The sequence below is a fragment of the Lingula anatina genome, chromosome 3 (assembly GCF_051362555.1).
Source record: "Lingula anatina isolate TDL-2025a chromosome 3, LinAna3.0, whole genome shotgun sequence".
Lineage (NCBI taxonomy): Eukaryota > Metazoa > Brachiopoda > Lingulata > Lingulida > Lingulidae > Lingula > Lingula anatina.
The window spans coordinates 7,580,097-7,594,144 of NC_141769.1; the positions used below are offsets into that span (position 1 = coordinate 7,580,097).

Here is a 14,048-nt window from a genome sequence, read left to right on the forward strand (position 1 = left end):
TTTTTTGTGTGTGTGTGTGTGTATTATTTGTAATAATGTAAACTGAAATATCTATTTGACTGGAAACAAAAATGAAACTGGACTTTTTTTTACTTTCAGTTTTACTGAGCCCCAACAAGGCCTTTTGAAAGTTCTTTTGAAGCAGTGACCAATGGAGACTATGGGGTGAATATTTAGTCTGGGGCCAGTAGTTGAAGTGAAAATTGAAATACTACTCTGATCCCATGATCCTGAACTCTTTTCACAATCGCAGGGCCTTAACACTTATACTCAAAAGATTTCTAATGCTGTATTTTTATGAATTTATGTATTTCATTTTGAAATGTATTGAAATGGAGCTGACAAAAAGCACTGTAAGCTTGGTTCATCTATTTTTTAATTATTTTACAGAGGCAAAGATCTTTAAATTACTCAATAATTGCAGACACATTTCATGGCAATTTGACGTGTATATCATTTCAATTTTTTTTTTATTCCTACATTTTTAATCTGTTTTAAAGAAGTAATTGGTAAAAAATGAGAGCAAGTGGTTTTTTTATTGTTTTACTATTTCATGAAGAAGGTAACACTTGTGCACTTGTATATTTTTGTCATAAAAATGCGATAAATAAATTATTTTACTTTCAGCAAGATATGTTGAATGGATTCTTTTTTCAACCAAAAAATTTAAACGTGGTATTATTTTACACCTTAATGGTTCATTTCCAAGAAAGAATCAACATTATAACAATAGAAATTCTAATTAATATACAGTGAAAAGATGGATTTTGGTACATTGTCATGTGAGCATGTTATACATATTTGATTTTGAAAAAATATTCATTTTGGAAATTTATTAAATTATTTAAACTGTTGGATCTTTTACTGTTGACAACTTCTGAACATCCAACAAATTAGAGTATTGAAAAAAAGGATGTTTGCTGAAAATTTACGTGAAATTTCAATGATCCAATGAATTACCATAAGTAAAATTCCATTGGGAAAAAAACTCGCAATGGAATCAGTTTCAAGGACGATAAAACTAATCATTTGTTTTGATCTGTAGTGGACCAAGTATGAATTTCCCAGTTATCAACGTTTCTGCTCCAAATTCTATAAAGTAATATCTACCTGAATTTCTGAAACGTAGCTTATTTGCAATCCATTGCCCCTTCAAATTACATCATTCCAAACGTCTATGACGGCATCATCTGCTCGATGTCCATATTTGCCGCCGCGGCTTGACAACCTAGTTTGGCATCCTCTAACAGGGGCACTTTTTTTTTTTTAATATTCACAGAAATGTCTCTAGCTAATTCTGTGCACTTCTGCTATTGCAAGAATATATGGAATTGGCTTCCTCCCACACCTGACCTGTAGTATAGAGTATAAGTATGCTCCTTCCTGTTTATGTCTTTCGATACCTTTATATAATAGTTCTGGAAAAGTCTGACACGATTTTGTTCCCATTTGTTGTATACTATATATCATTCAAATACAATAAACTAATCTTTGTCCATATTGCAGGTATTTACAAGTACATATTTCCGCATATTTTGATAATAACATATTCCCATATTTTGCATACGTTTCCATCAAAACAAAAAGAAATTTATTTAAGAACAACAATTGGCTTGTATACATGTGTTTCAAAATTCACGAGAACCCCATTAAAAGTGGCCCAGAAACGACGAACCTGGCACGAACACCCTATGTACCATTTTGTGGATATCTGGAAATATCCGAAACATAAAGACATCGTTTAAAAGTGGTTGTTTTGTGTTCGTTACATCGATTTATATCCTGCAAGATGATGCTGCTGCTTCACACCTAATAGATAAATCGCTACGTCATTTACATAGGACATTAACACTCTATAATATGCAATTTCCAAATAATGGTCTTTAAAACGCTGACCGTTTTGCTGCTTTTAAAAAGACCAAATATAGGCCTGCAATACACACTAGTGACAAGCTACTGGAAAGGCAACTTCTGACCAAAAAAACGTCAAGTGGAATGGTTCAGAACTCGTTTCGTGCGTAATAGCATCGGTGATTTTGGTCATGCTGGGGAGTGTGTAACACTTCAATTCACCCAATTGACCGCTTCCTGGAGAAAGGGGTGACGGAACTGTTTTAGCCAACACAGCGTGGATCATACTCTAAACTCTTATTCTAAACAGTTTCCATAAACTCACGCCCAGAACAAAGTCCACTATTTCAGCAGCTGTCATCAAGGTGCTCCCCAGCACGAGACCCAACGCTCCCCCGATATCTGCGAAGAGGGTCAGCGCGCTGTACGCCTCCTGTTGCACCACCTCCTCGACGCTGATGTCAGAATAGAAAATATTAAGATCAACAAGGCTTTCCTTGAAAAACGATGCTTGTACGTTATACATCGCGGCCATTCTGTTTATTAGTGCTTCAGCCATTTTGGTGTGTGAAATTGAGTGTGTATAATGGGTACTTTGACAAGCCTCCATGCAAGCACAGCTACTGTAACCAGCCATCGGTTCTTTGCTGATATTGAAACATCCAAACATGGTATCTTTGAGGTTACAAGTTCGCTGACCGTCAATTGTTTGGTTGCCCGTTTTTGGTTGATGAAACAAGCGGCATCCACATGCTTGCATAGCAATAAAACTGAAAAGAAATATGTATTTGAAATGCACATCATCTCTGATTAGAAGACGTTTCCACGGCGATCACATATTATTCATTCTGTAGTCAAAGACATAAGTGACTTTTCAAATGGTTTAGGTTATAATTCGCAAGCACTGAACGTGTGCTAATCATCTCATTTCACATTTGCAAACATATTGCAGTTGAGTACATATCTTAACCAACACAGCGTGGAGTAGACTTTATATTCTCTTTCCAAACAGTTTCCATAAACTCACGCCCAAAACAAAGTCCACTATTTCAGCAGCTGTCATCAAGATGCTCCCTATAAATTTGGGTATCACGCATCTTTAAACCTGTATATAATATAATGTGGATTGCTTTGCTCATTTAATGTGGGAATAAAGTAACTATATTCGTAACGCACTACATGAGAACCAGTTAGTTAGCAACCGGCTCCATTTGTTATAACGGATAATACAACTACACATGTATTAACAGATGAATTAAGAACACGCTGTTTCCTCCCTGTCACATTTTGAATACTCACTGGCAAAGACGGTGATTTTCTGTATCATTGTTTCAAAAATCTACTTACGAGCATTCAGCATCACAATTAAGTTTGGTATATTTGGAGAAGTACTTCAAAGTTCTCTCTTTGCACTGTCCGTGTGGGGGAGGGAGATTCGTTCGCTGGAAAAATACATAATAATAATAATAATAAGATTCTTATATGGCGCCTTACATTCTATCTCAAGGCGCCTTACAATAATAGCTAATATACTAAAATCATTAAAATGACTACAATATGTTAATCATAAACTTTCATTGGAAACCATTTAAAATTTACACTACTAAAAATCAATCTTATTAAAATATATATATATTTTTTAAAAAAATCTAAGAGATATAGACAGAATTAAAAATGTGGGTCTTTAAAAGAGATTTAAAATTTTCAAAGTCTTCTGTTTTTCTAATAAAATTTGGGAGACCATTCCACACTTTTGGGGCGTAGATTATAAAATCACGATCTCCATAACTTTTGAGGCATCCCTTCTCTAAAACAGAATGTTCTAAAATAAAATCATTCTCAGTATTAAAACGTGTGGACCGCCGTGGTAAGTTAAAACAGATGAGATCAGATAAATATAATGGTCCTTGTGAATGGATCGCCTTAAAAATAATACAAAGTACTTTAAAATCAATCCTCTGCTTCACAGGCAGCCAGTGTAATTCTTTCGTAATGGGAGTGATATGGTGTGTAATATTGTAGTTAATTTGACAAACCAGTCTTGCAGCTGAGTTTTGAATAACTTGTAACTTTTTAATCTGATAGTCACAAATACCAAAGAGGAGACTATTGCAGTAATCTAATCTTGATGATATAAATGCATGTACTAATTTTTCAGTGGTTTTGTTATCTAACACTTTCCTTATTTTTCCAATGCGCCATAGTGCATAAGATGCTGATTTACACACTTCAGATACACGCTTGCCCATAGTGCCATTTTCATCGAGGGTAACTCCCAGATCTTTTACAGAACTAGATGGTTTTATAAGAACATCTCCTATGCAAATGTTGGCATTTGCTACATTTTTTCTATTTGCCTTGAACCTTGATGTAAACCATATCAACTCAGTCTTACTATCATTTAAAGCCAACATGTTCACTTCCATCCATTCTCGAATCTCTGCAAGACAAGTCTCCATAGAAGTGATTGTTGCAGACTGGCTGCTCTTGCATGTAATATATACTTGTGTGTCATCTGCAAAAATAACAGTGTTCAGACCATGCTTTAGTATGATATCTTCTACAGGTAACATGTATAATGAGAATAGGATCGGACCTAACACAGACCCTTGTGGGACACCATACTCCAAGTTAACTGGCTGAGATAAAACCGACTCTATTGAAACCCTTTGTGTTCTGTTTTTCAGGTATGAGGTAAACCAACTAAGTGCAAGTCCATTTACTCTAAAACGATGCTGCAACCTGTGAAGAAGAACCTTATGATCTATGGTATCAAAAGCCGCTGAAAGGTCTAGAAGAACTAAAATGACATCTCTTTGTTTATCTAGGGCAAGCATTATGTCGTTGTGGACTCGAAGTAGAGCTGTCTCAGTGCTGTGGCCTTCTCTATAGGCAGACTGAAATTTCCCAAAGAGTTTATTTTCAGATAGATAGCTGCTTAGTTGGGAACATGCCATTTTTTCAAGAAATTTACCTAAAAATGGTAGATTTGATATTGGTCTATAGTTTTTCAGGACATTTTTACACAGCCCTTGCTTTTTAAGTAATGGTCTAACAATTGCAGTTTTGCAGTTTGATGGAAAGATACCTTTTGAGAAAGACAGATTTACTAATCTCAGGAGAACTGGAGATAACACACTAATGCACTCTTTCACTATATATGTTGGCATGGGATCCAGAGCACAAGACTTAGAATTCATCCCCTTTATAACAGAGATAATATCATTCTCCGAGACCGGTAGGAAATTGCTCAGTTGGGGCCCACCACCCTGACTGGCACACCTGTCTTGAAATTCACTTCGTAATGAATCTGATTCTGAGGATCCTGTGGTAGAATTTTGAGTTAAATCATAATATAATATAATATAATATAATATAACGCTTGTAGAATTGTAGGTCTTGGATTGGCCAGTTTCTGCCTTACTTTAACCTACATTGGCCAGTGACAGTGTGCTATTTCGAATAGTTCTGTTATTGTGGTGATTTCACGGCCAAACTTCTATTTAGAAACTTTCACATTTAAATCAAATTAAATCAACTTTTGATAAAGATTGTTCAAATGCCTCCATTATAATGACATAACATAAATCTGGTTACGTATTTTATTCGTTAGAAAGAATTGTAACCAAGTTTTAAAAAGATATTTCCAGTTTTAGAAAAATTGAACAACTTTATTTATGGCTTCATCTCCTAATTGAAGTTAAAGTCAGTGTCAGTTTAATTATGTCATATGCCTTAATTCTGTAAATTGGCTTCAATATCTCTGAATTGTTTTATGATTCACTGTGATGTATTTTGTGTGTATGAGTATATGAGGAGATCAGAGAGATTGTAGGTTAGAGCTCAGAGTGAGTTTGGTCAGTCGAACCGATAGCAAGATTGTCCCTGCTGTCTTTGGAAACTCCAGATCTGTCAGCCAGAGAAATAAACGTAGAGATCAGTCAGTTTGTAGTTGATCTCTGGAAAACAGAGCACTGCTGTTGTGTTACCTGCTGGAGAAGTAACTCAGACCAAATTGTCCCCTGTAATAGTACTCTTGTGTTTTGTATTTGAGTAATCTAATATAATGTTATAATATAAACAGATGAGTTGTGTTGTGTTGTGTCCCCTAAGCAAATCCATATGTTTCCAGAGCTCTTAGTAGCTTTTACACCTATTGTGAAATACACTCAAATATACATTGATGGTGTGAATTTTTTATTTAAAATAATGACTTCGTCAAGTACTTAAGTGTGAACGAGAGTTAGAAAGTGTATGCAGATAGGGTATCATTCATGTATTGTCGTTTTATTATATATATTATACTTCTTTATCCACAAACAATGGAATTTCCCGGTCTTGGTGGTGGATGCGGTATGTTGGTATCATGATAACGCTAGCTGTCAAACAGATTTTTTATATCTATAATATCCAAGTGATTGCCAATAGGTCGCTGATTGATTTACCACAGGTATGCAACTGATTGAACGGTATTCCTTTTGTTTCTTCAGCCCCAAACGTTTACCTCTGACAACACAACGTAATTAAATCGTGAAGGTCGTGCGCATCGCGTTTCTTTTACATTCTCATCCTTGAGGTGAGAATACCAAGCACTGGAAAGATGTTAAACTGTATTTACTGAAACAATCTTTTTAGAAATGATTGGACATTTTTAACGATCTGTTAAATTATTTGTAGATAATTTTAATGGTTAAAATGTGATTATAAATAGGAATTATACATTGCTTTTTTTAGTTTTTCTTGCATCTGTCTATTTATTCCAGTGTTTATTCAGATAATATGGCTTTCCAAATTTTAAATGAGATAAAGCGATGAAACATTGAGGATATCAGGATATCAACCAACGATTTTCACAAAATAATAAAAGAAATAAACATAGCATCAAAAACAAGCACACTGGTACTTACATCGTATGGAATCTACGTGGCGTATGCAAAACTTCTCAGTTAATGTAAAATCTTGCCAACTAATGCAATTTATTTTTCATTTCTATTAAATATTATGATTTATGATCATGATTATGAAATATAGTCTATGCTCAAATAGGCCACCATCGTACGCCTATTTTACCGCGGTTGCTGGCAACCTTTCAGCAACATGTTTTCGAATGCTTGCAACCGGAAAGAAACCTATTAGCAACCAAGACTAAAAAGCGTCAATCGACAACGCTGTTGCAACTGCAACCTTTTAGTGACCTGCTGCCGACTGTTTGCGACCGGCAGGAGGGTCCACGCGACTAAAGACGGTCAATCGACAGTTGCAAGTGGTATGCGACTGGTCTTATCTGGTTATAGCGACCTACTGGCATTAGGAAACCGATATTTTTCATCTTTAGTCGCACTGGTTGTCGGTACACAAAAAAGACCTTTATGTGTCAACGGTCGCTGGCGACCTGTTAGCAACCTTATGCGACCACTTTAAAACCTATGTCAACCTCCTTGCGACTGAGTTCGCTAAAATGTTGCCATTTGGTTGCAAGCGCAGTGTGACCCTAGCCTCGGGTATTCATTACTTTGGACAAAATTGCGATTAGATCTATAAATATGGGTTTATTAAAGCAGCGGTCATACCCGTCTTTGTTTCATAGCTATGTCCACACTTTCTCCCGGTGACACTTTTAAACCTAGGCCTATCATATGGGGAAATTCGCCTCGCTCGTGCATCAGTACCTGGGAATTAGACAAAGGCTTTTTTAAAAATTGGCATGCAATGGTTGCACATATATAAATATATACAGTGTTCACACACACACACACACACACACACACACACATGGAGCACATTCTAAGCAAAAGTATCCTTCTGTTTTTTCAAGATATAGTCCAAAGATAGAAATTTATACACAAGCCATAAACTTGACTGTAATACCTTTCAAAAATGAGATTCTTGACAGTCACTTAGAGGGTCCTAGGAAGGCACAAGGTGGTGGAAACGTTATAACAGGACCGTGACCGCCATAATACTAATTGCTAACTAAATTAGTAACTGCTGATGGACGTTTTCATCCAGGTTAGCTATCATGTGGGCTTCAAAACGTTTTTGCTTGTACACAAACAATGATGTTTAGACTATGCAGCATTTTCTAGTCATTAATTTGGTTAGCATTTTGTAATTTGAAATGCAGTGCCATGCAAACTACTTTTAAAGTTGACGGAATATTTTCAAACGTCGAAAAAATGCCTTACAATTTATCATTCAACGAACACTATATGGACTTGACTTCTCATTATTTCAATACGAAACCCTTTCTTATCACATGCATCTGATACCTGTACTTTCAATTTACCATTAATTAATACAGTATATATTAAATCATGACATACCGTGTAGCCGGCTTTTGTGGTGAAATTTAGATAATCGTCCTGGTGTGAAAAAAGCCACATCTGTAATCCACTTAAGCTGCCTGCTCTGCTCACACTCTTCAATTCACCTTCTTAAAGAAACAAAAATAACGAAAAAGGCAATACTTCGGCAGTGCCAGGATCCAAGGTGCCCCAAAATATGCATTCAAAATATGGCGCCTGTGGTCTGGTCCATTGGCTATACACAATTTTTAACATGCCATAATAGTTTTTAACGTCATTTCAAAGATAATAAATCAATCAACTTAATTAACCACGATGTCAGAATAACCGATTTAAAACATAATTAATAATAAATAATTGTCATAGAAAAAAGAAAATTATGCTATTCTTTATATTCATTTGTTATTGTTTTTTTTAGGTAGCCCTCTGTTTTAACTGATGTTAAACAAATCATAATGAGCCAACAGGAAAATTCCCACCATTAATGTAATATGCTCTGAAACGTCGTAATTTGGCGTCATCAGTAACGTACGACGCTGAAACGGTTGTCGTCTCAGCAATAAAGCCACCTACATGCACTAGCAACGGTCAACTGATGGGAAAAACGGCGAAAAAGGCTGGTCCCATATTAAGGTGGCAGCGTCCCGTTTAATTGGCCTTACCTGCGTTGAATTGGATACAAGATCCCATCTCAGTTTCTATCATTGAAAAATCAGCATCTGTACATATCACCTGATTGAACAGGCAGAACTGCAAGAAAAAAAAACTTGCTGAATTACAAGCTAGTATAATAAAATTGTATGGAAATATCAGGATTACAAGAAGCAATTTCGTGTCATTCGTGTTGAAAATGTGCACATCCACCAGGGATCAAAATAAAAGTAGCCCCCCTGTGAATCAACATTAAAAATGGAAGCGATCAATTTTCGAAAATTATACTGAACAAAAATATAAATGCACGAAAGAATATGTTGATTTATTTTTATATATGGAACTAGAGTATATAGCCAAAAATAACAGCATATTTTTCTTGACAAATAGACATCACTTTGAGAGCATTAGGGGAAGTTTAAATGCATAGTCCAAGAGTTACGGCATCAAATACACCATGGGGGTTAACATCCTGAGTCACAGACACAATTAAATTTGTGCAGAGCAGTACACCAGCGGCGCATGGACATCACTAAGTAGTCAATAGAGGCCTAAGGGATATTATCCCATTCTTCCTGGAGTGCTTCTTGCAGTTGGCGAACATTTTCGAGAGCTGGAACATGATAGCTGAAAACTCTTATCCAGAACATTCCACAGGTGTTTGTTGGGCAACATGGTGCATGAGGGTGGTTCCTAATGCTACCAGTGTCTCTGAGGTGTGTTCCCAGACGGCTGACAGTGGAATGATGCACCTTCTGCAACTTCTGTTACTGACAAGCCAGCATTGAGCATGCTGATGGCATGCTCCCTAATGGTTTTTAGACATCTGTGGCATGTTGACAAGTGGCAGAAATACACATTTTGGTGTGTCCTTTTATTGCCTAGACGGTAGAGAATGTCCGAGTATTGGTCTTGCAGATTGACATCTACTCCGTCATGCTCCATTAGTCTTATGGGTGTAAAAAAAACTGAACCTTTGAGTATACTCACGGGGAGCGGCCAAGTGAAACCAGACCACTATAATTGATCAAAACAAATCTGTCAGTTCACAAATAAACCATCAACCTGGGCATATTTCATGATTATCCATTTCAACTGACCATTTTAGTTTCGTGTGTTTATATTTTTGTTCAGTATAATTTTTAATTTTAAAAACAAAATTGAAACAAATAGGCAATGTATTTAGATAGATATATAAAGAATTTGCGAATAATGGCACGTTTGACAAAACGACTACAGTCAATGTCTTTTCCATATGTAACAAAAAATATTTTTACGTCACTTTACCTTAATGAGTCTTGACAATGATATTGGATGCGATATTTTTTAAGTCTTATTTTTTAAACAATTACAATATGTCACCTATGACAGCGTTAGCATCTAAAGATCAACCTGGTTGAAAACATTTATGGAAATTTTTACAAGTAGTATATACAATTTTAGAATGATAAGACGTGAATTTCTACTTACTGACGGCATAAGATCCGCCATCTTGTATTGGTTTCTGGTGTGGAAATCTGTCCAGTTGTATTGCTCGATATTGGTAAGATTGAAGTTAAACATGTCAAAATAGTTTGCCTGTTCAAGATGTCCGTTTGCTCTGAGATACGGCAGCTTAAACCTATTGTTGTTGCAGATGGTTACTGTGGGGAAGTGAATTGAGTCGTTGTGATGGAATTTTATATCCACCGACGCTGGGTTCTCGAGGAAATAGGAAATGCGGTTCCACAGATGGAAAATTAAGAAGCCTGACCCACATAAAACGAACGCTAGCCACAGTAATCGCCTGACAGGTGAAAATTTTGGATTGGCCACCTGCTTCATTCCTAGGATGCTAACGTTATTGGCAAAGTCAGATATCTCGTCCTTCAGGGATGGGATGGTTTCATCCTTAGGCTGGTCTGGCTTACGTTTGGTAATATTGGTACCGCGGTGTGGTGACTTGTTGCTAAAGTCGCCATGCATATTATTGTACTGTTTTATAAACTCTGTTCCTTTTTCTTCAAAAGAAAATGGGTGGACGCTAGACATTTTGTTTTTGTTTGTATTAGGTTATGATGTGCCAGAATCTACAACGAGAAAAGCAGGCCGTTAAGTCACATATGTCTTTGAAAAAAGATTAAAATCTGTTTTTCGTCACTGTTATTGCAGAAGAACAATTTGGGTATATAGCGGGGGAAAAAGGACAGCAGAGGCATCTTAGTGGCGAGGAACATCATTCCAAAATTAATTTAAAAAAATAAGAGAATCAAGTCTGGTTCTTTTGATTACTCCAAGGCTTTCGATTCTTTGTACCACGATGCCCTCTGGAAGACCATCAATGGCTTCGAAGCCCCAAAACACCTAACGTGGCTGCTGAAAAGTTTGTAGGATCATGACAAAGGAGTGATGCGGGTAAACAACCAGTACAAAGAATAGTTTTTTGTTTGAAATTGAAATGAGACAGGGATGCCTGGTATCATTGCTTCTTTTCAGCGCCACTGCAGAGGGAATCATGCAAGAAGTCCCAGAAAGGCTCCATGACCGATCTGGTAAAGTCCTTGCGGGAAGAAAAAATATGCTTATGATACGACAATGGCGGCTAAGTAAAGAAAAGAATAGAATGCAAGGAGATGAGAGGCGATGATGAATAAAAGCAGAGAAGCAGGTCTCAACGTCCAAAAGCCAAAACATCTGCAATACCAGTGCATAGGGAGTGAGAGATGGTGACAGTCTTTTTCCACTCTCTTTTGAACTTCATATAGTAGTATAATTTTCGTTGTACATGGTTTTTTTGCATTGCTTTGCAGTATTTTGAACGTGTCTTCGTCGGTTAAAAGAAGCAGTGTTTGAGGGTGAGGGTGTCTAAACCAAAATGATATTCTTAATCCTACTATTCCTGTACAGTTTACATTATCATAAAAAAAATTGATTTTTCCGAATCAAAATTAAGGAACGATTATAGACATACGCGTACACTTACCTTGCAACCTCGGACACATCGACGACGAAGTTCAACCGAAATGCTGTATCACAATATCATTTTCAGCTATCGACTTATATTAATGGACATAAACGTGTTCTCTGTTTACCTAGCTACTAATTGTGTGTTTAAACGGGAATGAATTGAGCTAATCCAGCACTCCAGACTCGGAATGGGGATGGCGGAAATGAGGGAAGCATCCAGACGTCGTGTCCGGAACAAAAACAGGGCATTAGTGTTCCAACCTGGACGGATATAGGCTCACAGTGATGACATCGATTAAAGCAAAATCCACAAAAAGTGACTCATAAGAGTGACGTCTGTAGTTTTCACATATTGTGTAATATTTGCGTAATTCTGACTTTTCCCATTATTTTTTGTTCTCTTTCGGATTATTACCTCCAATACAGAAAGAAATTGACAATTATTAAGTTTATTTAAAAAACGCGACGTAAATATAACACAAAATATGGAAGAGTCACGTTTTATTTGTGACGGTCTCAAATTGGCCAAAACTAGTTTATGACATACTTAGCCACTGCGTAAGCTTACCTGTAATGCTGAGCGGAGAGAGATCGAATATGAGGAGGTTTATGTGAGAATAACTACGAATTAGTCAGCCGGTAAGTTAGTAAACCCACAGGACAAAGACTTTGTGGCAGACGAGAAGAAATCGAACCGCTAATTATTGTTAACTGTAAAGGCACAATAGCTCTACTTAATGCCAGCAATTAGTCTTCACCCCAATGTGCTCGTGGTATTGACTAGGCTGTATATGTATAGGGACTCTTCTGAATCACTATACATGTAGATCGAATCACTATATAAAATATAGGCGTAAGATAAAGCATTAAGGTAACAATATTATAATGGACTATTCTAATATAAATTAATCTCCTCGCTAGGGGTCCGGTGCACACCCCCTGGCAATCGCACGAATATAAAAGGAAGCAATTTAGCGTTTTATCATGTGTGCTATTTTAATTATACTTAAATTGGTGTCAGCTAAAACATAGGGCGATTTCAAGTAATCTAATGCTCTAATGCACTTTAAAAGGCCACTTGTATCTGTTTATTAACACGTCATGACTAATGGAAAGTGACGTGCATAAGTTATGGGTTCCACATTTTGACCACGTTAATTACCGTTGGATTTGAAAGGAATCTAGAGTGATATCGATAAAACTTAAGCTCAACGTACTTGACAAACTGATCGTCAAATTTACCAGTGCAACCTGTTAATTACCATCAAACAGTACACCACAGTTGCGACTGTCATCTTATTGACACAGAGAGGGGTCGATTTTGTAAATGTTTCACACATTATAATCGTCAATAAATCAATATTTTAAACGCCGGGTCGACAACTTGATGGTTTATACATGGTGTGCGGCAGTAATTGTACTCAGCGTAAGCAGTAGGCAGAGGTACCAGAAATAAGGAAAAATAAACTGTTAAATTGTAAATTTGGAAGGTAACAGTTGTGGGTCAATCATTAGATAAGTGATGATTTTTGGTGAAGATTCCTGGGAAGGTTAAGTTTTGTCGTAGGTACCGAGCACCGTGACAGGCTATTAAACCGGGAATCAAAAGTTATTTCCCCTTTTATTTTGCAAAGGACCACTCCAGTATTCCAGATATCATATATGAAACCTAGAAAAGCACTCCGAGAGCGCAGACCTCCGCCAAGGCAGCAATTTATTATTATTATTATTATTGATTATTGATTGATTATTGATCCGGATCACCACCAAAAACTAATCATCTCTTCCTTGGCCCACTTCTGACAGTTCCTAAAAATTTCATCAAAATCGGTCCATAACTTTTTGAGTTATGTTGGTGACAGACAAACAAACAAACAAACAGACAAACAGGGGTGAAAACATAACCTCCCTGGCGGAGGTAATAATTCGTTGAGCAAAACATATCATAAACATATTATACTGATTCTTCACACCTAATAGATACATCTCTTCGCCATATACATATGACATAAACACACTATGCAGTTTCCAAATTATTATGTCTTTGAAACCCTGCCCGTTGCTTTGCAGGGTTTTAAATGCCCAAATGACCATCGATCAAAAAATCCCAAGTGGGATGGTTGGGAACTTGTTTTACATCTGCCTGCGTAAAGACATCTGTGGCTGTGTTAATTGATGCTTTAACAACCACTGCAGTAAGTAGACGGCTTGATTGCTATCGAAATTTGTGTCATGCTGGGGAGCCTGTAATACTTCAATTTACCCAATTGGAGAAAGACGTGACTGAACTTTTGT

The 14,048-nt window shown here is 36.7% G+C and overlaps 2 protein-coding genes across 4 annotated transcripts in view; one reads left to right on the plus strand and one right to left on the minus strand.

Moving 5' to 3' along the window:
- The window catches only part of LOC106170333 (NEDD4-binding protein 2), a 24,551-nt gene extending 23,925 nt beyond the window's left edge, over positions 1-626 (plus strand). For both annotated transcript variants that reach the window (XM_013550174.2, XM_013550175.2), the window contains exon 16: positions 100-626. In XM_013550174.2, the coding sequence (XP_013405628.2) occupies positions 100-148 (49 nt within the window). In that variant the 3' untranslated portion in view covers positions 149-626. The remainder of the gene's footprint in view (positions 1-99) is intronic.
- On the minus strand, positions 18-10,840 carry LOC147762855 (acid-sensing ion channel 1C-like). Of its 2 annotated transcripts, none has more exons than XM_087008685.1 (6): positions 10,278-10,840; positions 8,819-8,906; positions 8,175-8,281; positions 7,422-7,520; positions 3,199-3,293; positions 18-2,621 (listed from the first exon to the last, which is right to left on the minus strand). In XM_087008685.1, exons 1-6 carry the CDS (start codon positions 10,836-10,838, stop codon positions 2,141-2,143), a joined length of 1,431 nt encoding a protein of 476 aa, XP_086864811.1. In that variant the 5' UTR covers positions 10,839-10,840; the 3' UTR covers positions 18-2,140. The 2 variants fall into 2 exon arrangements, with proteins under 2 accessions (XP_086864811.1, XP_086864810.1); XM_087008684.1 differs by having other exon boundaries at positions 8,175-8,284; positions 10,278-10,838.
- Between the last annotated feature and the right edge of the window lie 3,208 nt (positions 10,841-14,048).

Bases quoted from the DNA above. Each gene is read 5' to 3' on its own strand.
- LOC147762855 (XM_087008684.1), bottom strand. From the start codon at position 10,838: ATGTCTAGCGTCCACCCATTTTCTTTTGAAGAAAAAGGAACAGAGTTT. The intron at 8,907-10,277 runs GTAAGTAGAAAT...TTTTTCTTGCAG, and splicing joins TGGCGGATCTTATGCCGTCA to TTCTGCCTGTTCAATCAGGT. The intron at 2,622-3,198 runs GTAAGTAGATTT...ATTTCTTTTCAG, and splicing joins AATTGTGATGCTGAATGCTC to TTTTATTGCTATGCAAGCAT.